The 26314-nt window shown below is 34.6% G+C and overlaps 2 protein-coding genes across 6 annotated transcripts; both read left to right on the top strand.

Moving 5' to 3' along the window:
* The first annotated feature begins 3661 nt into the window (after positions 1-3661).
* GTE4 (global transcription factor group E4) lies at positions 3662-16036 on the top strand. Of its 3 annotated transcripts, none has more exons than XM_086445657.1 (6): positions 3662-3813; positions 4061-5704; positions 5816-5861; positions 5943-6056; positions 6171-6241; positions 15198-15774. In XM_086445657.1, the coding sequence occupies exons 2-5, from the start codon at positions 4079-4081 to the stop codon at positions 6224-6226; spliced, it is 1842 nt and encodes a 613-aa protein (XP_086301783.1). In that variant the 5' UTR covers positions 3662-3813; positions 4061-4078; the 3' UTR covers positions 6227-6241; positions 15198-15774. The 3 variants fall into 3 exon arrangements, with proteins under 3 accessions (XP_086301783.1, XP_086301775.1, XP_086301791.1); XM_086445649.1 differs by having other exon boundaries at positions 3667-3813; positions 3910-5704; XM_086445665.1 differs by having other exon boundaries at positions 3708-5704; positions 15738-16036.
* Positions 16037-17203: 1167 nt separating this feature from the next.
* LOC147411181 (diiron containing four-helix bundle family ferritin protein, putative (Protein of unknown function DUF455)) lies at positions 17204-22805 on the top strand. 3 transcript variants are annotated; one of them, XM_086445628.1, is made up of 8 exons: positions 17204-17782; positions 19338-19579; positions 19716-19812; positions 21702-21885; positions 21991-22072; positions 22148-22199; positions 22304-22376; positions 22463-22805. In XM_086445628.1, exons 1-7 carry the CDS (start codon positions 17354-17356, stop codon positions 22373-22375), a joined length of 1158 nt encoding a protein of 385 aa, XP_086301754.1. In that variant the 5' UTR covers positions 17204-17353; the 3' UTR covers position 22376; positions 22463-22805. The 3 variants fall into 3 exon arrangements, with proteins under 3 accessions (XP_086301754.1, XP_086301744.1, XP_086301765.1); XM_086445639.1 differs by adding an exon at positions 19194-19257 and having other exon boundaries at positions 17643-17782; positions 22304-22805; XM_086445618.1 differs by having other exon boundaries at positions 17206-17782; positions 22304-22805.
* The last annotated feature ends 3509 nt before the right edge of the window (positions 22806-26314 follow it).

Genomic DNA, 26314 nt, shown 5'->3' with positions numbered 1-26314 from the left:
TTTAAGTCATTTTGGTCAAAAACCAAGAAAATTGTTGCACACCCCCAATCACTTTGGTTAGTTTTTAAAATTATATAAATATCATTTTTTACAATGTAAATTTAAAAACCTTCTACTGAATGATAAATTTGGGGGTTCAACTCAAAACCAATTGACAATAACTGGAGAAGTCCAAGAGCTTATAAGGAGAGAGACATGGTAATTTGTGTCCGATGTGGACCAAACTCAACATATCTCCACACATGTGAGCCGGGTTGGGCCAAAGCACAAGGAGATATGAACTGGATGACATAGATGAGAGAAAGACCCGTTCTCATACCATGATAAATTTGAGGATTTATCATAGTCCAACTCAAAATCATTGACAATAAGAGGAGAGGCCTAATAACTCATAAGGATAGAGATAAGGAAATGAGTGTCTGATGCGGGATTAAAACTCATGACCATTTCCTACCCTTATCTTATCTGTCCTATGTTCTGTCTATCTCAACAGTTAACGTTTGATCATAATTAGCTATCAACGTACAAGGATTTGATATTTTATTCGTCAGTGGGATTTCACTAAAATCAAATGTCATTAGCTATAAACCTTTTTCGTATTTCATGCATTTGATTTTATTTAAATTAAATCTTTTGATTTTAAAACCATATAATTTTATGGGGCCACTATAAATAATATCCTAATACCAAGAAATTGAACTTATAAAATAAATGATACATTAATTTTTATTTTTTTTAAGTAGTGAGAAACTACTTTATATATTTTTTTAAACTACTGTCTTCCACTGCTACATTCTACTACTTCAGTTTTGTATCCAAATAAGACATATATAAAATGAATAAAATAACATTTTTCTATCAAGGAAGATGATCTTCATGAGATCGTAATTTAAATTATTAGTCACACACATGTCTAGGGGGCGTTCAAGGGACATAAGTAAAAAACATATGTAAAAACAATCATTTTTCAAAACATGGATTAGAAGTTTCGTATTTATCTAATTTTTTGTGAGGATGATCTCTATGATGAAAAGATCATCTTAAAAAAATCAGACTAATCTGAAAATTTATAAATCCATCAAAAGTGATTTACAAATTATTGGTCAAAAATTGACGGTCAACATTTTAAATCACTTTTGATGGTTTAGATTGGGCTGATTTTTTGTGAGGACGACCTTCTCAACATAGAGATCATCCACACAAAAAATCAACTGAATCTGAAACTTCTAACTCATATTTTGAAAAATGTTTGTTTTTACATATGTTTTTTTCACTTGTGTCCTTTGAATACTCCCCAATATATATATATAAGTAAATAATTCGAGATGTTCAAGCGAGTATTTTTAACATTTTTTTTATAAGTGGGGGAAGGCTTGTAATGGGATCATGATCTTTGGGTTTGAAATGGGGTTCCCTTGTATTTATTTTATTTTCCATAAAATAGATTTTCTCAATCTCCTTTTTTTTTTTATATATATTTTTTTGTGAGAGTATAACTCATATTCATAAAAACATGTTTAGTGACATTGATGTTAATAATCTTAACAAAATATGTTAATTATGAAAAATATCAAGGAAATCTCGTACTTCTTCGATATGTTAAAAGAGAACTACAAACAAAGTTTTCCTTGTAATATACTTACTAATGAAATAGTAGTTCTAAACTAACTATGCTCGACACTGCTAATGTGGTAGGGTTTCCTTGAGATACACGGAGGAAATCTATGATTCTAGAGACATTGCTACGTCAGCACAATGTCGAGAGTAGTCGGTTCAACATTTTCCTAATGAAATTATATTTACAATCCATGCAAGGATGCACACAAAGTTTGTATTGTTTTTCTCTCCAAGATCCATCAGCTTCACCCAAAGTATTATTTTTTTTCCCTCGTCTTCACTCGTTAGATTCTAACTATTTCAACATTCAAACCTCAAGAATAAAATAAGAATTCAGGGGAAGCAAAAAATACAATTTGTACAAGAGGTTGAATGTCGCAAAAGTAATTTTACCCTAAAGGTGTAAGAGGTCGAAGTTGACTTATTTCAAAGGTAAAGATCATGGGTTTTTTGCTAATTTTGAAGATGGAGACATTTAGGTAATTTGCTGTTAGTATTCCTAAGATCAAGAAGATATGTCATCACTTTGAAAACATGGGGGTGTATCTCAAATATTCTCCATATTTGGTGGAGAAATACATCTAATTAACTCTAAAATAATACGAGAATCATTGCTAGTGCTCCAACTTTTACTTATGACGCACCAATCCTTACGATAACTAACATATTGGATGAATCTCCATTTCTTGTGATGAAGATGACAAAATTCTGATCTTGATATATTATTCATTTTAATTCTCAAAATATATTTTTACAGTAAAAAAAAATCGACAGTCAACATTCTAAATCACTTTTGATAGGGTTAGAAGGTTCATATTGGGCTGATTTTTGTGAGGTAGACCTTCTCATCAGAGAGATCATACACACAAAAAATCATCTCAATATGAAACTTTTAACCCATATTTTGAAAAATGTTTGTTTTTACCTATGTTTTTTTACTTATGTCCTTTCAATGCTCCCTAATATATATATATAGTAAATAATTCGAGATATTGTAAAGAGTATTTTAAAGATTTTTTTTTATAAGTGGGGGGATGCTTGTAATGGGATCGTGGTCTTTGGGTTTGCAATGGGGTTCCATTGTATTTATTTTATTCTCCATAAAATAGGTTTTCTCAATCTCCTTAATTTTTTATTTTTGTCGAGAATATAACTTATATTCATAAAAAATATGTTTAGTGACATCGATGTTAATAATCTTCACAAAATATGTTAATTATCAAAATATCAAGGAAATCTTGTACTTCTTCAATATGTTAAAAGAGAACTACATACAAAGTTTTCCTCGTAATATGCTTATTAGTGAAATAGTAGTTCTAAACTAGTCATGCTCGTCACTCTGCTAATGTGGCAGGTCCCCAGAACCATAAAGTTTTCCTCAAGATACACAGAAGAAATCTATGATTCTAGAGACATTGCCACGTCAGCACAATGTCGAGAGTAGTCAGTTCAACATTTTACCCCTAAATGTGTAAGAGGTCGAAGTTGACTTATTTCAAAGGTATCAAGGGCTTTTTGCTAATTTTAAAGATGGAGACATTTAAGTAAAATTTGCTGGTGAAGAAGTTATGTCACTTTGAAAACATGGGGGTGTATCTCAAATATTCTCCATATTTGGTGGAGGAATACATCTAATTACCTCTAAAATAATAAAAGAGCCGCTGCTAGCAATCCAACTTTTACTTATGACGCACCAATCCTCCATTTCCTGTGTTGAACAGGACAAAATTCTGATCTTGACATATTAGTCATTTTAATTACAAAATATGTTTTTACAGTAAATTCGTGACTTTTATAACCAACGACTTCGTTAATTAAAATGTGTATTGTACGAAACTGGAATTTGAACACAAGTTGCATACTTTTTAATATATTTCAAAAGGATTTGTGTGTGGCAAGTAAAAGTTGGTGTGAACACATGTACTTTAACGCTGAAAATATTATAATATAATTTTTTTTTTTGGCTTTCTTTCTTCGAGATGGATCCGAATCAAAAGCTTTACCAATCTCCATCTCAACGTGGGCCCACACGGACGAGTCCCAAAATTTCCTCAATAAAATTCGACACTGCGCGATACGTTTCTCATTTCTTCAAAAAGTACCGTACATCGTTCGGATAAGGAAAATCACAGAGAGAGAGAGAGAGAGAGAGAGAGAGAGAGAGGCGGATTCGGATCTGAAGTCTACACTCTACAGGTAAGGAACCCTAACTTTCCCTTCAAATTTCTTTTTATCTCCGTGTCCCCGTGTCGTCTTTTAGGGTTTTTTTTTTTCCTTCTTCTGTGAAATTAGGGTTTTATCGCCTTGGATCAGTAAAACAAGTTGAATAAACCATTCGTGTTTCTATCTAGGGTTTCTTCTGAAACCCTAGTTTCTAAAGCTTCAACCTTTTTCTGGAGAAGATCTAGGGTTTTTATTTATTTTTCCTAAGAGAACGAATTAGGGTTTTCGATTTTCATGTATGGCTTCGGGGCCTTTGGTCGGGGGAGGCGGAGATGAATCTCGAGAGAAACACAGATGGGCAGAAAGCAAAGTCTACACCAGAAAAGTTCACAACAAGGGCCCTAAAACAACCTCTCAACTTCCCTCCCAAACCCTAGCATCCGAAGATGGTAACTCGTCTCAGCAACAGCAGCAGCAACAACAACAACAACAACAGCTGTTGACTCGTTTCAATGCGGCGTCGGACGATTCCTCGAGTCTCAATCGACGGGAGATCGCTATGCCGAACAACCGTGACACGCATCCTGGGAATGATTTAGCTGGATCAGCCGTTTCGAGATTTGAGAACCGAATCACTATTAATCTTTCCTCAAGATCAAAGCAGGAGACACGAGAGCTTCGGCGAAAGCTTACCAATGAGCTCGACCAAGTGCGGACCATGGTGAAGAAACTTGAAGCTAAGGAGCTACAACTTACTGGGTATAGTCACTCGCAGTTGTCGGCGAATGATGCCATGGATAATGGTGGTGCAAAGAGAGTGAACTCAGAAGTTGCTTCCGTGGGCCCCCCTCGCCAGTCGAGGCCGTTGCACCAACTCAGTATCTCAGTTTTGGAAAATAGTCAAGGTGGGGTAAGCGAAATCGTTGAGAAAGAGAAGAGAACACCGAAGGCTAACCAATACTATCGTAATTCGGAATTTGTTCTTGGAAAGGAGAAATTCCCGCCTCCGGAGAGCAACAAAAAGTCGAAATCCAACACTAGTAAGAAACATGGAAGTGGAGGAGAAATGGGTTTTGGGTTTGGGATGGAAAAGTGTTCGAGTCAGGTTTTCAAGAATTGTTCTGCTCTGCTTTCGAAATTGATGAAACACAAGCATGGGTGGGTGTTTAATACCCCCGTGGATGTGAAGGGACTTGGCCTTCATGATTATTACACTATTATCAAGCACCCGATGGACCTTGGCACGGTGAAGACTCGGCTGAACAAGAATTGGTACAAGTCTCCTAAGGAATTTGCCGAGGATGTGAGATTGACGTTTCATAATGCAATGACGTACAACCCAAAAGGGCAGGACGTTCACATAATGGCGGAGCAGTTGTCGAACATGTTCGAAGAAAGGTGGGCAGTTGTAGAGGCTGAATACTACAATCTTAATTCGAGGTTTGAATTAGACTATGACATTGGTCTCCCTACACCTACATCGAAGAGAGCCCCCGCTCCTCCTTTTCATGAAATGAGAAGAACACTTGATAGATCAGAATCAATGACGCTTCCCGTTGATTCCAAGCTTAAACCTTCGAATGTTGCTCCTTCGGGTAGGACCCCTGCTCTGAAGAAGCCTAAAGCAAAGGATCTTAACAAACGGGATATGACGTATGAAGAGAAGCAGAGACTTAGTACGAATTTGCAGAGTTTACCTCCGGAAAAGCTGGACAACATTGTCCAGATTATAAAAAAGCGAAATTCCTCGCTCTGCCAACGTGATGATGAGATTGAAGTGGATATTGATGTTGTTGACGCGGAAACTTTGTGGGAACTTGATAGGTTTGTTACTAATTATAAAAAGAGTTTGAGCAAGAACAAGAGGAAAGCTGAACTTGCTATTCAAAGAAGAGAAGAAGCTAAGCATAACGTCCAGCAAATGGTGTGCCCCTGAATCAATATTTTTTATATCTTTTCTTTTTGTGGATATACTTCTTCACGATGAGGTTAGGTTGATTGCCTAGTGTTTGACTTGTTTCTTTTTTTGTTACAGAACCCAACCACTGCCATGTTGGAGTTGCCGAGGGAAACTAGAACAGGTAATCATTCTGGAAAAATGGGTATTAATTCTTACTTATTTGAAACAATGTTCCACTGAAATCTGTTTTTTGGGGCTACAGATGAGAAGAATATGCCTTCTTCATCTCCTGTTCAAGGAGAGAAACAAGGGGATAATGCAAGTAGGTCGAGTAGTTCTAGCAGCTCTAGCAGTGACTCTGGGTCCTCTTCTAGTGGTATTATTATGCACTTCTAACTATATTGTTTTTAGAGAATATTTAACATTTTTTTTTTTTGTTTTGTTGAAAGTCAAATTAATTTATTCTTTTATTCTTATGTTTATTGCACAGATTCTGATAGTGATAGCTCCTCTGCATCGGAGGCTGGGCATTCCCCTAGGACTTGAATGGATTAAATTCAGGTAGAATTTGTTGTTTTGGCAGGATTATGTCTCTTATTTCATCCCAGGAATCACACTATTAAGTTTTTTAAATCTTTTTTTTCTCCTAGAAGTATCTCTTGTGCCTGCTATCTTTTACAGATTGTTTTAGGAATTAAAATTAAATGCTAGTTTAAAATGCTTCATTTCTTGCATAATCAAACACAATAGTTGGAGATAAGCTTGGAAAATGTGGTTAAGTTCTTTTGATCTGTGTGCATAACAAGTCAAAATCATGAACAAATTGGATAACTGTAGTGTGTCGACCAATCTTTGAGTGACAGATAATCCAAATCCGTGAACAAGCTTAACCTTTGTTGCATGGATTACCCATGTTGGATTTGTAAACTCCTGGTTTCTGTGAGACACCTTAGAATTCTAATCATTATAACGAGTTCTATCTTTCCTATTAAATTGTCTATGTATAAAGTGTAATTCTATTTATGTTCTCTTTATTTGGTATGTATAAGATTTTTTCATTTGAAGAGAGAAAATACAAAGGAGGTCGAGAAGACCTACCTACTACAAAACCAAATCGAAAAGCCTTATGCATTCTTTTATGTAAGTATACTTAGGATACCGTTCATAATCCATTGTAATTTGATTGTTATATTCAAACTGGTTACTTAACATTATTTAAAATATGCGACACTGACATTGATCTCTTTATTGATGCAACCTTGAGTATAACCATGTTAACACTGGCAAAATTTTGTTTTGTCTAGCAAAAAATTGTTTTTTTTAATAAATTTATTAATGAAGAAACAAGAGGACGAGGAGCTACCCTAAAAGAACAAAACTGCTCAAAAAAAGAAAAGAGAAAGCAATAACTAAGAAAAAAGATAAAGAAGAAAACGCGCCATCAACACTCTCTAACGTTCTAACGAGCACAGCTCATCCCATTTGAATCAAAGTCCTGAAAGAACACTCATTCATTCGAAATTCTTCCTCAATTTGCACCAATAGAACAACAGCCCCAGATATCCAAGATTACGTCATGAGACGATTTTTTCTTCCTTTGAAGAACTCTTCTATTCCTCTCCTTTCAAAGCCCCCAACATAACTCAAAAGGGAGGATGGATCTCAAATACCTTTTCCTGTTGGATACCACATTATAGCTCCACCCCAAGAATGAGGACAAGATATAATTTGGGAAGACCCAATCAACTAGGAAAAGACAAGGAAAATGACTCAAAATTTAGAAACAAAGGGACGGTGAGTCAAAATATGACACCTGACCCTCTGTTTTCCTTGCAAAGACAACAAAAGTTTGACATAGGCAAGCCTCGTTTGATCAAGTTATCCAAGGTTAGAATTCTGTTTAAAGATGCTAGCCAGATAAAAAGAAACCACCTTGGATGGAACAAAAGGTGACCAAATGGATGCCCGAATGAGCGTAAAAGGTTCTTTCCTTACTCTTACATCATAAGAGTGTAGATAGTTTAGTCATAGAAGGCATCAGCAAGTTTAATTGAACTGAAATATCTAAACTAGTAGATACTCTTGTGTGGAACTTAGTCAACCCAAGTTCACAATCCATTGTAATTTGATTGTTGTATAAAAAATGATTACTTAACATTATTTAAAATATTTTCGAGTTCACAAATTCTGATTGTTGTAGCTTATTTCTGCTACTATTAAAATGCAAAGTTTACACTACTTCCAAATTGGAGAACACCCAGAGTTGTAAGTGTTACTTGTATATTGTTTTGTCTAAGTTATTTATTGTTTAAAGATGACTACTCTCTTTAGGTTGTGGTTATTATATTGGATTTTCTGCCGTAATTCAGTTATTTAAGGTTACTACAATATCTAGTTGACGTTGAAAAAAGGATAAAAAACTACTGGTTCTGGTTGTTATATCACCTGAAGCTGTGTTGTATGTTTTGCTTTCTGTAGCTACTTTCTGTTTTATTAGGTATTTGGTTATTGACCATCATCTTAAATAAATTATAAGAAAAAAGAGACCATCGGTTTGTCCTCGTGTTTTAGAAGCCTATGTTAGCTGAGGAAAAAATCTTCTGTTTGCAATTGCCAATGTCTAAAATGATCACTAGATGTGTAAAATTACACATTTGGTGGAATATCCTGTTGGACAATCTATCCTAATTCAGTTGTCCCCACTGGAGACATGGTAATCGATCCTTCTCAACATTCTTATCTCGTGAAAAGTTGAATTAAAATTAAATCATCTAATTAAATTATTACTTAAACTTGTCATGAGTTAAGTGGTGCTGGAATGAGCTGAATTTTGGTGATGATGATCATAGTATCTTTTAGAGAGAAATGGGTAGATGAAGGTATGCAGAACTTCAATGAGGAAGCGACAGGAATGTGGGTTGAAATGATAATTTCAGTAGAAGAGGGGCAAAATTTTGGAGACTTAGAAGTGTATTATGCCAGGAAATAAAGATTGTGACAAAAAAAAATGATATCAGAAAATCGATTAGTTTGCATTATGCCAGGAAAGTCAATTATTGAGGCCCTCTTCTTATTTAGATGATTAATGGAGTAATTTTGACATTGAAAGCCTGTTCTTGTTTTGATATGAACAACCACCGCCAATTTGGCTTCATGTCATGGTTTTTAAGAACTTCAAAAAGGAATTTAATGGAGCCCAATTTTGTGGGTATCAGGACAATAAGGGGGTTCCTTACAAGTACATTGATGTTATTAAGAACATGTATGCTGGAGTTATTACTGGCTTTAAAATAGAGATGAGGGGTTTTCTTGTTATAATTGTATTGCACGGGGGATCTACACTAAGCCCATACCATTTTGTATTAGTTATTGACGTGTGTGCGTGCGCGTGCCTGCTTTTTTCTCAGCTTTGCTGTAGTAAAAATTTGCAGACACATTTCATTTACCAAACTCCACGATACATATTTAACCACTCTTCCTCAAACTTGTGGTTCAATGTCATGACAAAAGTTGGCTTAGTCATGACATATCTAGGGGTAAAGCATTGGTTAGGATAGGCACAAAAGCAATATCCCCCTACTAGGCCATTTTGGTTACTTCGGTTCAATTATTAATAATGATTGGAGAATTGGTGATGACACGAATCATTTTATTTGATGGATAAATGTGAGGTGCACTTTTGGAGTGTTATGTAATATACATGTACTCAAGGTTTAAAATGTTGTATTGATTGAATGTTTTAGTTATTGAAAAAATTGATACGTTATTGTGATAGGGACATTAAATCTTGTAGAGTAGATTTTAGTTTTTATTTAGATTTCTGTTGTTTGGGCGTATTTTGATGTTTTATCGGCCTATTGTTTTAGTATAATATTTAGTGGTAGTTATTAACTTTAGTTTGTCTTTTGTTTAAGTTTATTAGGGTTGGAAATTAAGAGAGAGAAAGTTACGAAAATTAAGTTGATTTATTTGGTATTTTAGTTTGATTAAGATTCTTGATTTTTTTTTTTTTAATATAGATTGTATTAGGGTTTTTTTATTTATTAATAAACAACGAAGATTTTGATGAATAAAGAATGAGTTTCTTTCATGGAGTGAAGTGAGTTCTCCACTATTCTTGGTGGGATTCCAGGGTTTTATCTTTCTATCCCTTATTTTTATTTTTATTTTTTCTAATCTTTATTTTTTCTTTTTAACTTTCTTGATTCTTGAAACCTTCAAACCTCAACCCTTAATCCTTTTCCCATTTTCTTTAACTTTATTTCATTAATCTCTTTTCCAAATCTTTTACCCTTAATCATTTCCTTATCCTACAAACCTTTAACCATTTTCATTGGGATTGTGATCATGCATTGCAAAAGTTCATAATTAAATTACACTAAACCTTCCCTCCATTTAAATACCCTAAACTTTACCCTAATCCCTAAACCTTCTCCTAATCATAATTTCAAAATGTTGGAAAACTTTGTGTTTTACATCCAATTGAGATTTTGGAAATCCTTTTCCTATTGTCGCCCAAATCCTTACCAAAAATGTTAAACCAAATTCACTGAAGCCCCCTTTATTTTCTTTTCTTCCCTCACCATCCTGCATCATATCAGTTGATACATTCGATTCAAACTGATACATACCCGATACATTCTTGAAACATTCAATGCAGTGTAGTTAAGGGCGAAAGGTGCACTTAAGATGCAAAGGCCTCCTAGTGCTTGAGGTGCAAGGTGCAAGGTGCACGTTTGAGTAAAGTGAGGCATAATGAAATTATAAAAATAAATAGAAATCATATAATGAAAGGTGGGTTCTAGATATTTGCAATTATAACATGTATAAATGTGAATTTTCACAAACAAGTTAAAAAATTCAATAATTCAAGAAGAACGATAAATAATAGAGAGGAATAAGGAGAATAAGAAGGGAAGAAAACAAAGTGAAAGTAGAATTAGAAGTATTCTAGCAAACATGTGTTGTTGCTACGTCACAACAACAACTAACGCTATCAATGAGTGAGTTCAGGTCAAGCTTGGTTGAGTCCTAAACAATCCTAAAAAGCCAGTCTCTACCTTGTACTAGGCTATAAGGGGCCTAAGTCCTCTAAACCCTAATGGGTTTGGGCCGAGTAAAAATCACCAAATGGAAAATTCAATATTTTTGATGGTAAAAAAATTGAACTTTCTTGATAAATCTTATTTTTTATGCAAAAAAATTATACAATCAAGTATAAAACTAGCGTTTTATTTAAACAAATTAATTCATTTTTAGTGAAGCGCGCGTCTGGTGCGCCTGACTGAGGCGTAGTCAAAGGGTGCCCGCCTTGGTGCTCCTCACTTAAATTGCCTCACCTCACATGTATTAAGACGCTTTAGTCCGCCCTACCTTGAGGCACACCGAAGCGTTCGCCTTGACTACATTGATTGAATGTTTTAGGGTCGATGTTTCTTATAGACCTTGGCTGATATCGATTGGTACATTCCAATATTTTAAATCATGCATTTACTAACCAAACAAAAGGAGAAGTTTTACATGGCTAGGAATGATTTATGGAGCTGAATGTTGGGTGTCTAGAAACAAATTCTTCATAGCATGAGTTTAGTTGAGAAGGATGAGTGATCAATAGTCGAGAAGACAATAAAAATATGAGTACATTTGGGAGAATTTAAGAATAATTCCAATCAAATATGAAATTAGATAAATGTTTGAGTTTGTTTGGGCCTTTGGAAAAAAGACCAATGACAACAATTTCTTTTCTTGTCCCCCTCTTTTTCATTAAAGCTTTTCATCTTCAGTTGAATCTAAAATCGCCTCATCACTTTTCCATCGACATTCAAAATGCATTTTGCAAACAAGAAACAAGAAACATAGGATTACCTTGCCTAGTATCTCTAGAACTTTTGAAATGCCTAATTGATGTAGGACAATGAGGGGGGACATGAAAAAATAGGTGTTTAGGGAAATTGGTTTGGGAGGGAAATTGGTTTGGGATCAAGAAAGTTGAAAGAAAAAAAATCAAGAATAAGAAAGTCAAGAAAACAATTAAAAAAAATGGAGATAGAAAAGATAGTACCTTAGAATCATACAGAGGGTTTTTTGGAATCACATAAAAAACGATGGTGAATTTGTTCCATTGAAAGAAACATTCTTTATTCATAAACTCTCTTTGTTCAAAATAATCCTAATAAAACTAAAAATAGATGTAAGAATCCCTATAAAACTAAAATACCAAATAAATAACATAATTTTCGTAATTTTTTCCTTTCTTTTTTTTTTTGATCGATAAAGAGAAATTTATTGAAAAAGAGAATGAGGGGGTCAAGGTGATCAACCCAAGAACAAAGAGAAACAACAAGAAAAGAAAAAACACAACAAGGAAGAAAAAAACAAGATTGTTATATTGTGTGATTTTTGAGGTTGAAAAAAATCTGGAAGGTTAGCCCAAACTTATGGTAGAAAATAGAGAAGAATGTGATAAGGTAAGAAATGCGGTGGCAGATGAGAAGGAATTTTCGTCTTTTTCTCCCTAAATTCAAGGGAGGAAAAAGTGGAGCTTGCTGTAGATGCTCAAAATGCACAAGCATTCTAGATTTTTTTTAACCTAAAAAATCGTACAATATAACAGTCTTGCCTCTACACCTATTTATTATTTGTGCCATTTATCTAGTACATGTGACACTATTCACCAATAATAACATTGTATATTACTGAGTATTATTTATTTATCGATATTATCTAATTCTTCAAATATTTACGAGTCAACCACATAATTTATTATTCAATTATATTTTTTGACGAGGAAAAATAAAACGTTTGGCTATTGTTTAGCTTTTAGACATAAAACTATGTCTTTTTGAAGATTGAGTGTTTTAAATGAATACATGAATGTTTTATAAATAAAAGTGACTTGATAATAAGAAAGAAGAGACCACTACACTACCTTACTTTTTTGACATCCCCATATGATGTTTATTCCCTATATTTGAGTATATGGAAGAGGAGGCTATTGGAGATGTTCTAACATGACTTAAAGATGAACACTTTTGACCTTGGTATGCAAATCCCTTTTAAAATTGTCAATACTTTGGTCATTACTTTTTCAAGATTCATCGAATCGGAAAATCATGGGGTTGTTGGATATGTAACTAAATAACTTTTCAAATTACACTAAAATTATCCTAATATGACAAGTTTTGACCCTTTAAAATAAAGTATAAAGAAAATCTATATGAATAGTATATAGACTCCTATCAATTTCCTAACATAACATAAAACAAATAAAATGGAGACTCCATCCCTAAAATCTGTCTAACCCATTAGTTGGCTATGAAAGCTACTAAATGAAATCCGTTAAGGTGTGTGGGTAGGTGTTTAGTTTGGCCAACACCTCAGGGTGTGAAATGTAGGCCTTATATGCGTTATATTTTTAAATAATTAATACAATATTTTAAAAGAATTAAAATATTAAAAACTAATTAGTTAGGATACCATCACATATTTCAAATGCACACAACCAAATTTCAAATTTTAATCAATTGCAAAAAAAAAATATTTATATTTTAACAAAAGAGAAATATTTTGTATTTGAATGGTTGGAAGTCTCTACAATAAATAACTGTTTTATATTTATTACAAAAATACAACTAAATATTATTTTTTCGATTACTTTACCTGTTTAATGCTAAATACTTTGGCAAATATTTATAAATTAGCTCAACTGAAAAATTATTTTTTTGCACATGTTATGATTTTGTATTCAGAGTCATTTTCTAATTATTCCAAATATATCGCATACTAGCATAGTAGCAGTAACAAAGAAATAGAAGTGAAAAAAAAAATACAAAATATTGCTCAGATAACGAAGAAGAAGAAATAATAATAATAATAATAATAATAATCTACTACTTTTATGTGCATCATGGTTTGTGGCATAAGCCTTAGCTGCTTTTATGTTTTGACCTTATCCCTCAGGGTGTTTAATGAGCTTCATCTTGAGGCGCACCTCAAGGCGTAAGCCTCTAAAGACACTGCTCTAGATCTTGGGCCATATTTATTCTGCAATTTTCTAGCCCTTGCAATAGTCATGATGTGTTAAGTTTATACACTATGTTGTGCATGGCGTTCAATTTCAATATAAATGAGGTCCCTTTTCTATAACATGCACCTGTCGTAAATTGGCCAACATTTCATTCCCCTATTTTGTCTACTACATTATCTTAAATTTGAATAACTTATTCAGCCATGTGTAAATAGCAGATGCATGCACGAAATTTCAACAGTCTGAGTCAGGCAATTAAGTAGAAAGTTAATTAATGTTTGATTGCATCCATTTGTTCATCCATAGGCCATGAGAGTACACCTATAGGTGGTTCAACACTCTCTATCCTCAGCAAGAGAACCTTTAGTGAGTACTTTTTTTTAACACAGTTCTCTTATTTTTTATGATGAGGGTGGTTTAAGTTGGGATCTGAAAGTTGTAATGCTTCGAAAATTACTTTGAAGCTTTCTAATTGAACAACATTGAAAGCAATGCTAGTTTGATACATTCATTTAGCTATATGTTGTATTGTTGTTTTCCACTTTTTATAATGATTTTCATTATCGTTTAAATGAGTCCATCTTTATTATTTTTGGTGTGGTTTACACCATTGGTCTAGTGGACCACATCCAGGAACTCTTTAGGCGGCTCGAGATGATGGTAGAACTGGTGTTCTAAATCGTCCTGTTGATGTAGGGGAGTACCATATTCATAAATATCTTGTGTAGAAAAGTTAGATCTATAGATTTTCTTAGCTTTTACTCATTTCCACTTTATCTATTGTAGCCAAGCCATACCTCTTTTCCTTCTCTTCATTTTATTCATTAACTTTAAACTTTCTGAGTCAAAGTCCCCATGTTCTAATTGGCGAGACAAATCCTATACCCTTGGACTAGCTTCTTTACTTGCATTTGTCCGGTTTGATGCGAGAACCCTTGCCTACTCACCAAAATTGGACATCGTTGTGATGCATTGTTTCCGAAAGACACCTGAGCCATAACCCTTACCTACTTCCTGCTTCCATTGGTCTATGTTGTTGCTCAACCCTTTTGGGGAACATCCTAGCATGAACTAATACTGAATGAAATGTATGCTTAGGGGGTGGTGTTTTTTTACCATGTCATTTCTAATAATTAGTTTTTGTCATTATGTTCTACATTGTGTGCTTTTTTTAATTTATTTTACCTAGTATGTGTCATAACATCTCTGTAGAAAAAAGAAAGTGTCGTCATTCCTTATATTTAGGTTGTATCATTTTGTTATTGTGCATTTTGTGTTGCATTTTGCTACTTGTATTTGTACTTGTATTTTGGGACATGCTATCCTGAAAACATTGGTTTCTTTTACTACTACCAAATGAAAATATATATATATATATATATATATATATTGAGATGAAAGAGAAACAGGGCTTCTTTCTTTTCCTAACCAAGCTGGTTGTTTAGATATGGTGTTAATTAATTAATTAATTTTTTTTTGGGGGTTTGGTAGGTATTTGGTATGTGTACAAACATGGATTGCCAACTTGTTGAAATGGTGATTCTGCTTCAGTGCCCTCGTCATAGGAAGCATGTTCGGCAGTGCAGATCACTTCCAAGGACTCACCTTCTCGCTGCAGAACAGAACATATATCTGTTTTGAAGTTGGAGGAAGGACTCTTTAACCGGACTTAGTTCTTTGCCATCATTGCATGAAACTCTGTTAATTTTATTAAATTTACAGTTTCTTTGCACCCCTTGCAAATTTGTATGATAATTTGTAGGATAAATTTGTGTGATGAGACAAAAGGTGGGTTTGCTATGTAGCAAATGTACAAATTTAACTACCTCCACTCTCCCCCCAAGTATCTCAGAAGTCTGTGTGAAGTGTTGTGGCTCTCTCTCTATGATGCTGGTTACCATTTCTTGTACTTGATCTGGGCACACGCACTACCTTGTTCTGGGAAAAGGTTTTCTGGTTGGTTGGTCACTCAACTATGTTAAGATGGACAGGTTTCCACGTCTTTTATGCTTTTATTTGTATTTTGTACAGGAGCTTTGAATGATGCCCTGATCTTTTATGCCGTCTAGTCCACCTCTACTAGGCTTTTTATTGAATGGAGTTTGGAGATTGGGTTGAGACCAAGTCAACCAGGATGAGGTCTGGGCACGTGAAGGTTGCTGAAGAGAGGCTTAGACTTTGGCTGAATCAAAAGATCTACTCGAAGATGTCAGCTTGCAAAGTTGGTTAATGTCTTTTTGAGTGTCGATTGAACAGACTTGGGATCAAAACCTGCCTTAAGCTACCAATTACTGATGATTATTATGGCTTTGCCTAGTGCGTCCTTGATCTACTTGGTTTTTGTAATCCAGGAAATTTTAAAATTTTTCATTGGCACAAGTGTCTGGCACTCACCTACTCTTGATGGATCTTGATCTACCTATACAATGGAGATTGTCGTGAAATCAAATCTCAGAATTCCTGGGGTGGTTCCAGTTGAAATGGTTTGCAACTTAAATCTGATGATTAGGGTTTGGAATTAGTAGATTATGACGATCAATTTGCTTACTTTACCTTAACGCCGTGTTTGAAATGAGAGAAGAGAAAATAAATGAGTTTCTCCACGTTCCCTCTTGTTTGGATTGTAAAGTGGGGGAGATGAGAGAAAATGATTAGAATGGGAGAGAAATAAACATAAAATTGAGTTTTCTCTCTCCTAAAGTGGAGAGGAGAAGAGAAATCCTTTTAAAATATTTTATTATTTCAATTCTGCCACTTGACCTTTTTAAGATATTTAAAAATTTCAACAAGTTCTCTCCATTCAATCCTAGTAAGGTGGAGAGAAATTGAGTTTCTCTTCCTTCCTTTTACTGAGTTTCTCTTCTTTCCACTTCTCTCAATCCAAAACGTAGCCTAAATGATATTAATCGGGGCAAGGGTGAATAAATGATGGTATATTAATTAAGCATCCATGATAGAATATTGGAAATTAAACCTGAAGAAAATTTTCTTAATATCTCTAATAATCTTCAGCCTTGTAAATGTATCTACTACTTTAAAACCTAAGATTGGATTTTTATGAAATTGGCGAAAGATGAAATGTCTCGCAAAAGCAAAATCGTAGTCTGTAACTTTGGAAACATATCAAATCCGACGAGGATTGTATATGGGTATTGGCATTGCTAGTTGTCCCAAATTCGCCTCTTTGATCACATGGTTTTAAATTTTGGATTTGTGGGATAAACAACTTGACTCGTCCTAGACTGACCTCATATCACATTTTTTGACGTGAAAGTGGATAGGAGTCATAGATTCTTTTTCATTTATATCTCGATGAAAATCATGTGAGGTTCCAACCTGAGTCACTTCGGCATTATTCATTTTTAAAATCTCAGTTTTATCAATCAGGTTTTCTGTATATTTTAATGAAAGTAAGTAATGTTTTTTTTTTTTCGAATTTAAATATTTGTTATCTAAATAAAATATTATTTTATAATAAAACATCTTACAATGTATATAATAAATAAATAATTGTAAACCGATTTATCTCTTCGAAACGAGTTGGCTCGTCCGAGACAACTCGATCTCTTCTATGGACGAGACGTCAAACCGAGATTTGAAAGAAAGAGCGAAGCAGAAGTAGAGCTGTAGGTGACGAAGTAGTGGAAATGCCACTCAAATTCATGCTCTCTGCATCGCTTCGATGCGCCCTCTGCTCTTCCTCTACTCTTCCACCAATTTCTCTCTGTCTCAGGACCAACCATTCCTCTTCTTCTTCTTCTTCTTCTTCTCTCCATTACTCTCCATGGTCTGGTCTTCAAAGCTGGAGAGAAAGCTCTCTCAACGAAAACCGTATATGGGGATCCAACGCTCCTCAACTACCACTACCATCATCAATTGAAGAAGATGATGTTGAAGATCTAACGGCCTCTGCATCTTCTCTGGCTGAGCTTGGAACCCTAGTTCTCTCCACAAGCGACCCTCTCATCAAATCCAAGCTCTCTCATCTCGCATATTCGAGATGGCGCCGTGGGAATCTCCCTCTTGGAGTTTCTAAACCCCCCGATCGACCTGCTCGCCCCGCTAAACCTCTCCTGGTTCGTTCTCTGCTTCTCAAACCCTTAATTTCTATCCGTTATCTGTAATTCATAACCTCCAATTTATTAACTTGAAAAAAAAAAAAAAATCTAACTTGGAAAAAAAATCAGTAAAGAATCCCTTGGCCACTAGGGCTGCTTCGTTGTTCATACTGCCCCATAGTGCCATTTGAATGCTTTTTGAGTTTGGATCACATTTACATCGGACAACTTAATGCCAGTGAGATGGAGACTAGTACGAATTTAGGGTACATTGAAGTTTTCTTGCAATTTTGTTGTCTAGTTGGGAACTTGGGATCTTTAATTGCCTAAGTAAAACCACAGTCGCCAATATGGGTTTAAAACGCCGAGGAAAACTTTGGAAAATACAGGAGAGAAACGAGAGTGTATATATATAGCATTAGACATTTTTTTCTTAGTTTTCAATATATTTTTGAGTAAAAATAATACTATTGAATCTCTATGCATGACAACATTTTTCCACATATAATTATACATTTTATAATGTTACAAAAGTTAACCATTAACGTATCTTTTGAGCAGAATAAGACACTTGAAAAAATTTAATGATCATAACTTGAAGACATTATCATCAAATCCCACATTAAACAACATTTATAGATCAAATTATAAACAACCATAAGGTCATAAAACTTGACCATGTGCCTATAATTAAGTATGTTTAAAAAAAAAGTGTTTCAAAAGTAAAAAAAATACGTTTTTTTTTGTTTGTTACTATGAGTATAACTAGTAAGCTCAATAGAGATACTAGCTGTTGATTAGAAGGCAAAACATTGTGAACAGACTTTTAGGTTTTTTAATAAATGAAGATGCAAATGAAATTGTTGTGTAGTTTCTATCCTAGAAAAATGATAGGGCAGCACAACGTAAGGAAAGAAACAAAAAAGATGAGTGATGTTTTGGATTTGGCTATGTTAGACAAAAGGCTAATGATGTTGTGGATTGAAGACGATTAAGTCACACAGAAAGATAGCAAGAAATAAGGGAGAGTGATATTGGTGATCCACGATGATAAGGAAGAAAGAAAAATCGAGAATAGTGTTGTAGATAACTGTGATTGGAAGAAGAAAAAGAGAGGATGATCATCTAGGGCTTCTAAGAGGCTGAAAGAGACGACAATTATGAAGCATTATGATTCCATTAGGGCTCGTAAATATAAATACAATGAACTATGATACCCGGACAGATATTGATACACGAGTATGAACACAAAATGAATAACATTATACTCTTAACAGGTTCTGTCTAGAAATTTCTCTACAAGCTTTATAACTTAGTTACATACAATGAGCTTTGTGCTTTTTAACTTTTTGGGTACTACAAATTGAGTACTGAAAGTTTCATGATTTGAGTATTGCTTATTTTGAATTATTGGTTGGTGATTCCGTAGAATTGAATGGACAAAGGGGGTTCATGTTGCCGACACCAGTATTTTGGAAAAGGCATGGATGATGGTGATTTTCTAGCTTTATGGGTCTGGATTGTTTGGTTAGTATATAATTAAATGGATTTTTTTTTGGGGTTGGAAATTCAGGTTTCTCCGAAGGAGATCCCGGCTCCCAAGAACTCAGGCTTACCACTTAATGCTTACATGCTCCATAATCTCGCCCATGTGGAGCTGAATGCTATTGATCTAGCATGGGATACAGTTGTCCGATTTTCTCCATATAGTGATGTTCTTGGAGAGGGTTTCTTTGCTGACTTTGCCCATGTGGCTGACGATGAGAGTCGCCATTTTAGTTGGTGTTCTCAGAGACTGGCTGAGCTAGGATTCAGGTAAGAAGGGGAGTTTACTTGGTTTGTGACTGATTTTTGTTGAATTTCTCATATAGATAAATAAAATTTGCAAAGCTCCTGTTGGTTCTTGTTAATTAGACTGATTCTCTCTCTTCCTGTTGTTGTATGTCAATAGCTATGGAGATATGCCTGCTCATAATTTGCTTTGGAGGGAGTGTGAGAAATCAACTGGGAATGTCGCAGCACGTCTAGCAGTGATTCCCCTAGTTCAGGTAATCTTACTGCTTTGGGAGCACTGTACACTTTGAATAGTTTGATAGTTACGATTTAGATAGGTGTCGTATCAGATTTGCGTCTCCTCTCCCTTTTTTGTTGCAACTGTAATCATCGAATGGAATCTGCCATGAAACTATGTACATTTTATGAGGCGCATCCCAATCAAATTGAAAGGATAATTTTATTAGATGTTCTATGGAGATGAATATTGGGCAATCAAAATATATGTTCGTAGACTAAATGTAACAGACATGATAGACTGAGACGGATGGGTAGAAAGACTAAGAAGATAAATGTGGGAGTAGCCTACCTTGGGTATAGTTGGTTGAGATGGTTTGATCGTGTGCAATGAATACAAATAACAGCCCCCATTAAAAGGAACATGCAATCTCAAGGTTCTAAAAATGCAATAGGAATTACAGAAGATGTGGCTTCACACTTGAATGGAGGAACATGATTCGTTCCAAATTTTTGGGTAAGGTTTTATGATGGTGATGGTGATGTAGTGAAAATTTGGCCTCTACAGAATTCTAAGACTTGAGATTATCATTTATGAGTGTAGTTTCTTATCGAATAACGGCTATGTATTTAGGCATTATCATAGATTCTGTGTTTGATTCAAAAGACTGTTTTATCAGATATTTTTAAGGACACAATCACTGTGTCTGCATGAACACTCAAAAGAATACACATATGATTGATGGTAAATACATGTCGCGATCCATTCTAAAATTCTGTTTCCTATCCAATATTGTGGCCTAACTGACAATTCTACGGTGTAGTTCTGTGGTTCATTATCTCATTCCATCTTCTGATGTAATTGCAATGTCATTTTGCGACCACCCGTTTATCTGAGTGAGATCCCCTGCGGTTGGCCTCTAATAACCCAGTAGTAAATAGAAACCTAGAAGTTTTTTGCATAATGTTACACATTGTGTTTGTAAATATAGGCGTTTCTATTTAACATCAACCCCCACCCTCAAAAGGGTGCACTGGTGGCATTAAAGGTTGATTTGGTGGGACACCACAGTAACTTCATTCCCTTAAGTTGCTTCTTCGAATTTGTGATGACGAATGTATGAGCTCTCCATTTTTATCTCCTAAATCTCACCCAACTCCAATATTTATAATGTATACAGATATACTGTGGCACTAGCTCAACTTTCGTTCTATAATACTATTTTTTTTTTCCTGATCACTCTTCCACGAGAGTATATTTTTCTCTTTTTTTAACATGATGTCTTCATGTGGTCAACTCTATGTTGAACCACTAAACATCAATGTCACATTTGCAACTTACCGTTACATCTATTTCTGCCATTTTCAGCATGTGCACTTTTCCACACACCCAAGACCTTAGTAACACCTCTTCCCTTAACTGCCATCTTGTGAATCGGATTTAGATTCTCGGCCATTTCTTGGTGTGGCTTTTGTTTTTAATTGTCTACTCTTTGGCACTTTGGATCTTATCAATTTTAATTGCATCGTGAATCAAATTAATACTGATTTAACCATGTCAAGACAAAAGGAACTCTAAATACCCATTCTGTTCCATTTTTCAGAAAATGTAAAAGTAAAGAGTGTACAAGACATAATCATTTAGTTCCAGGTTGAATTGACTTATGCTCAGTCCCTAGAAGTTGCTTGATTTCCCTTCTTTTCCATTTTTCCCTCCTTACAGATACTTCTTGAAAAGAATTTGCATTTTTTGACAAGTGAAGAATTTCTATTGTCTTGGAATTTTCATAACAGGAGTTTCTTTTGAAAGAAGAAAAATTAAGGAGAATTTCTAAGCTTTCATACAGGGCTTAAATGCATGGTTTTATTTTAATTCATGTCCAGTGTGGTTCATTTCAGTTTTTTTTTTTTTTTAAATCTATTTCAGGAGGCTAGAGGGCTTGATGCGGGTCCCCGCCTGGTACAAAAGTTGATGGGTTTTGGAGATCATAGGACATCGAACATTGTTGCTAGGATAGCTGATGAGGAAGTTGCACATGTGGCAGTAGGCGTTTTCTGGTTTGTCTCAGTTTGCGAGAAAATGGGTTGCATACCTTGCACCGCTTTCAAAGGTTTGGACATATTTTATTTTAACTGCTTAATCTTGTATGATAAATTTTGATACATACCTACATACATACAATTATATGAATTGTATTCATAATTCTGTGTTGTAGACTTGTTAAAGGAGTACGATGTACAGTTAAAAGGACCCTTCAATTATTCAGCTCGAGACGAAGCTGGAATCCCTCGTGACTGGTGAGAAATATTTTATATTTTGGTTGAATTTTTAATTTAATGTGTGCAATTTCATATATCCCTATCTTATCTTAGGTATGACAGATCTTCCATGGATAAGACAAACAAAAGCGAACTGCTTTCAGAGGTACGTAATCAAGATATAATCATAGTTTCCAACAAAGCAATGTTGGATGCTCACTTGTTGAAATTCATCTCTCAGACAAGAATGTGGAACTTTTATTGTGACAGGTCCATGAGAGGCTTGCTTGCATAATCTCTATGGAGAAAGAAAACTCAACTATGAACGATGGTCCACAATGAGGTTCAAGTTGCCACGAAGCCTGAAGTGTCTAATGGCTTTATTCTTCATATTCTACTCTTTCAGAAGGAATTGAATCTTGATTTCAGGGTATTACTCTCATCTAACACCAAAACCATGCAACTCGATACCAAGTCTGTTGAATTGCTCGCTTAAGCAGCTCATATTTTGGTGCACTTGGAAATCAACGCTAATTAGCTGAGTTGGACCTGACTTGACTGCACGGAAAGATGCAGTCAACATAGGTGTCAGCTTAGTCACCAAATCGGGTTCGAGCCTTCGAGGTAAGGGGAAAATTCAGTAAAGTATGAAAAAAAATCAAGATAGGGTACTAGCTGTGTAATTGTTTCTACTAAGTGTGGTTCTCATAATATATCATCAAATTTAATATTAAAATATGAGAATAAATCATCAAACCCCATATTGATATTATTCATCCATCCACAATAAGTAACTGTAGGTCCACAACACACTCAAGGTTTATATTGTTCAAAATATAAAAAAAAAAAAAAAAGATTACAATCATGAGATCAATTTAAGATTTATCTACTGGTAAAAATCATCAAAATCAATATCCTCATTATGGGACGTGTCATCGATAAAATGGTCACCATCATCAATCTATTACTGATTTTTTTTTTTATCTGAGTTTTTCAATGAACCCAGAGGGCTGTGGTTTTGGATGGCTGATGTGGTAATTCATTTGGGCAAAAGGACCCTTAGTAAGACTTAAAATCTTTACTAAGTAAGGAAAATGTTTCTCTAATGTTAATTGTTTTTTAGAGCTACTATTGTCGCACCAACTTTTGCTAACACTACATCAACTGTATGCATTTCTTGGTGATTTAAATAGGATTTGGTGTGGCAATAGCAACTCATTCAGTATTTCAGCTACCACATGGCACATGCTATAATCTTTTCAGCCAGGTCATTTGGATCAATTATTTCTAGCCATGTTCTCTAATGCATCAAATAGTAAGTCTAGCCTTACAAACTTAGTAAGATTTGATTCACATGGCACATGCAATAATCTTTTCAGCCAGGTCATTTGGATCAATTATTTGTAGCCATGTTCTCTAATGCATTAAATAGTAGACTTACAAACTTAGTAAGATTTGATTCAAATCTTATTAAGGGTGGTTGAGTTCACCTTGTGGAAATCAGATCCCTTGCCACAGAGTTGTAAAGAAAGAAATTATATGAACTTTGAACAAATAAATTTCTGAAAAGTTATTTCAGTTGAATTTTAAATTTAAATTTGAGAGTTCAATAGCTGTCCATTTTTCAAAACCTTGGGTCAATCTCAAAAAAACTATTTTTTTTTTTAAATCCGAGGTTTTACATGAGATCTAACTTGAGATCCAGAAGTCTGGTATTTGATGGCCAATTTGGTAACCCATTTGAGCTCAACGACGCTTAGTAAGAAAATTGTTTCCCTATGTTAAATAGTTTCCAAGCAGTGGGCTGCCCAACATCGCAAGTAATTTATGAGATATTCTATTGCTAGAACAACTTTTACTAAGAACAGCCCATTTCGTATGATATTAGTGATTTTCCCAAATCGTGCATAACTTATGTCCAAATTTCAGTTTTGATCACTGTTTATTTTAATTTTCAAAAGATGTATTTTGAGTGAATTCTACACTTTTATAATCAATGAATTCGTTGTTATATCTACATATTTCTAAGAATTAAAATGAATAACGTACAAAACTTGGAATTTTGTCATATCCAAGAAGAGAATAGGGGGAGAGGGAAAGGAAGAGATTTTTTTTTTTAAAGGAGAATGATGAGTTCGAATTTGTGGAATTTTTCTTTGTTAATTCATCTTCTAAGTCTTTTTTTTTTTTTCAAAGTAAAATTTTATTTTACTTTTGCTTAAAAAGAACCAAGAGTTGAAAGAGAAATAAAGCATTAGGTTTGGAAGGAGAGATAGGGTGAAATATGTGTAACGTAACAATCGTAAAAATTACTAAACAATAATCAGAGAAATTAGATAAAAGAGACGAAGATGCAAACACGACATAGAGATTGACATGTTTCTCTGAAGATTGAGACATGTCCACAGATCCATAGCAGCCTACCCATACAAAAGTATGATTTTTCCCTTGGGACATTGGCGTTCACCCCCAAATTCCCGAGCAAAGGGCACAAGAAGAAATTCTACTTGACGGTGAAATGGTTGGCTCTGGTTTAATACATTGTCTACCCCTTACAACCCTTCAACAAGCTTAACATCAACATTGACCGACAATACTCGAGGATTGATTAACAGTAACTCCTTGTTAACTAATAAGTACTATCGGGGATCAAGAAACCATAACAAGTTGGAGACAAATAAAAAACAAAGAAATGATGTTTAAAGAGCACCAATGAGTGAGAGGATGTTATTTGCCAACGAGGATATTTAGTTCACCAATTTAGAGTGGTACTCATAGAGACAGAATTTGCAAACATTTTCATGGAAAGTAGAAAACCCATTCATTTCTATTTGGAAAATTAAGGAAAAAAAGAAGAAAGCAAAATTAGTCCCTTTCTTAAAAGGTTTTGTTTGATTGTGTATGAAAAATGTGTAGGAAATTGATTTTCTATGAAGTGTGATTTTTTGTCATGAAATTACGAGTTTCCCTTGGAATTCAATTTCTCATCCTGGCAAATTTCCAACCAGAAAGGGAAATGCCTTCCCATCCCACCTCATGAGAAATTTGTTTTCCTGCATCCTAATGTTTTTATTTCGAGATTTCTCCCAACCCCAAAACTAATGGCCAAGTTTTAAAAGCCGAAAATTATATTCAACTCGAGTCAAGTTGAAAATTTGCAAGTCATTTTTTGTTTTTCACTATATAAACATATATGGACAACATTCGGTTGCCCAAATGAAAGCCGAAGTTTTATCCTATAGATCATCCTCACAAAAAATCATCCCATTCCGAAACTTCTAACCCCACCAAAAGTAGTTTCAAATTTACGATCCATGATTCTTCAACTAATAAACTGGGGTTAAAAGTTTTTGAATGGGCTGATTTTTTGTGAGGTTGATAATTTCGAAACTTTTAGCTTATATAGGACAAATCAAATCAAATCGTGTTAACTCGGTCAAATTTTGAATTGACTTAATTTGTTCTAAAACTATCCTTAAAAAAGCATCTCTCTTTATGATATTTTCATGTGTTACATCAAATAATGAAATTCATTTTCTTATAACCATCTTCCAAACCCTTGAACCATTGAACCAGATGTGGGAGAGGGAGTAAGAGAGATGTGTGGTGTGAAAGATTAAAATTTGGTGTGACAATATAATTAGACTAATGCTTAATTGACAAGGCAAAACACATACGGGCTGATGTGGCAAGGGCACATAACCGTTCATTTTTTTTCCTTATGTATCTCAAAAAAAAAAGATCTATGGTGTTGTGTCCTTACCACACCAGTCGCGCACATATCACACATGTTTTACAGCGTCAATTTATCACTACTTTTTAATTAATGGGTAATCAGAAAAGATGTGATAAATCAATACGGTCAATACGTGACTAACCTAGCAAAAGCATAGAACCATAAGTCATTTTATGGGTATATACTAGGGGTGCAACTTGGTTCGGGTTGGTTCGATTTAGAGCAAAATCAGAACCGAATCGACCAAGATCGGTTATACTATATGAGAATCAAAACCGAACCGAATTGGTCTAGAACCGAACCAACCCAAATCGACCTTAATTCGGTTCGGTTCGGTTCGATGGATTGTCAAAAAGAGAAGAACATTCGAATTCTACACAAAATTGATTCCCAGTTCTTCGATTTAAAGTTTGAATTTCAAACCCTATAATTACTAAAGATCAGCACAATATAAAGAAGGAATTAAAAAAAAATAAAAAAAATAAAAAAAGAAAAAAACCCAATCTCAAACCTGTCGCAGATCGTATATCACCGGCCGTAGGTTG

The sequence above is a fragment of the Akebia trifoliata genome, chromosome 1 (assembly GCF_017979445.1).
Source record: "Akebia trifoliata isolate Shusen 1 chromosome 1, ASM1797944v1, whole genome shotgun sequence".
Taxonomy (NCBI): domain Eukaryota; kingdom Viridiplantae; phylum Streptophyta; class Magnoliopsida; order Ranunculales; family Lardizabalaceae; genus Akebia; species Akebia trifoliata.
The sequence above is the reverse complement of the archived record's forward strand: the minus strand, read 5'-3'. Positions and strand labels throughout refer to the sequence as shown.